Source organism: Tupaia chinensis, unplaced genomic scaffold, assembly GCF_000334495.1.
Source record: "Tupaia chinensis unplaced genomic scaffold, TupChi_1.0 Scaffold147500_2, whole genome shotgun sequence".
In the NCBI taxonomy this organism is placed as follows: domain Eukaryota; kingdom Metazoa; phylum Chordata; class Mammalia; order Scandentia; family Tupaiidae; genus Tupaia; species Tupaia belangeri.
Window position 1 is genome coordinate 352,881 of NW_006207352.1, and position 978 is coordinate 353,858.

Here is a 978-nt window from a genome sequence, read left to right on the forward strand (position 1 = left end):
CGGCGGCGGAGAGTGTTTACGTCCGTCGGGCTCGCCGCGTCGCCGCCCGAGGTCGTTCGGTCTGCCTGTCCCACGCCATGGACACCAGCGAGCTGTTTGCCAGCTGCAAGAGGGGGGATGTGGGCCGAGTGCGGTGAGGACCCCGCGGTGCCGGTGAGGGGGCGGGGGGCCCAGCGAGATCACCGACCCCAGGCACCAGGTCTCGAACCTCGGCGCGAGTGCGGGGTCCTGACAGTCAATCACTTCCGGAGGGCTTCCTGGAGGAGAGGGCTGCCGGTTGGAGAGGAGGCAGGGTCCCTTCTGCCTAGTGAGGCCAGACGGGGTCTCTGCACTCCCGGGCAGGCCCAGGGCCCCTCTGATTCCTTTGGGCAGTGGAAGCCTGATGGGGCTGCAGCAAGTCTGCCAAAGCGGTGGTTTGCTGGGCCAGGCCCCAGGAAGGGGGCGCAGGGGGGATCGGCCACCTCTCGTCTGCTGGCCCTGACCAGGTCCAGCTGCGCCTGGCTGGTCCTGTGTCACCTTACGCTGAAGCCTCGGGGACCCCTTCCCATCATCAGGTTCCACCAGGAGTCTCAGCACCCTCAGTGCCTGTGCCTCCTCGCTGCCCCTCCTGTGACCCCAACCTTCTAACATCTGCCCCTCTCTCCTGGGCCACCAGGGTGCCTGCAGCCCCTCCACCAGCAGCCCCAGGCCCAGGCCCACCCACCCCGGCTTCTGCCCTGTGCTCCCGACGCAGAACTCTGCCCTGAGCTGACTGCCGGTCCCACTCCGCCTTCCTTTCCCACCCGGCGGTGCCCCTCCCCAACCACAGGGGGCATTTCTGCTCCTTCCATAGGCCTCTGGGCTCCAGCACTCTGACTCGGCCCTGCCCCTTCCTGCCAGGTACCTGCTGGAGCAGCGCGACGTGGAGGTGAACGTGCGTGACAAGTGGGACAGGGCGCCCCTGTGAGTGGGGGGGCTGGGGGAGCCCGGGCGCCGAGA

General features: G+C 68.6%; 1 protein-coding gene across 1 annotated transcript in view; it reads left to right on the forward strand.

Moving 5' to 3' along the window:
* Positions 1-6: 6 nt before the first annotated feature.
* The window catches only part of ABTB1 (ankyrin repeat and BTB domain containing 1), a gene marked incomplete in the record, with an annotated part of 5,301 nt that continues 4,329 nt past the window's right edge, over positions 7-978 (forward strand). Inside the window, 2 exon segments of the mRNA XM_014584738.2 lie at positions 7-133; positions 880-933. Coding sequence (XP_014440224.1) covers positions 78-133; positions 880-933 — 110 coding nt within the window.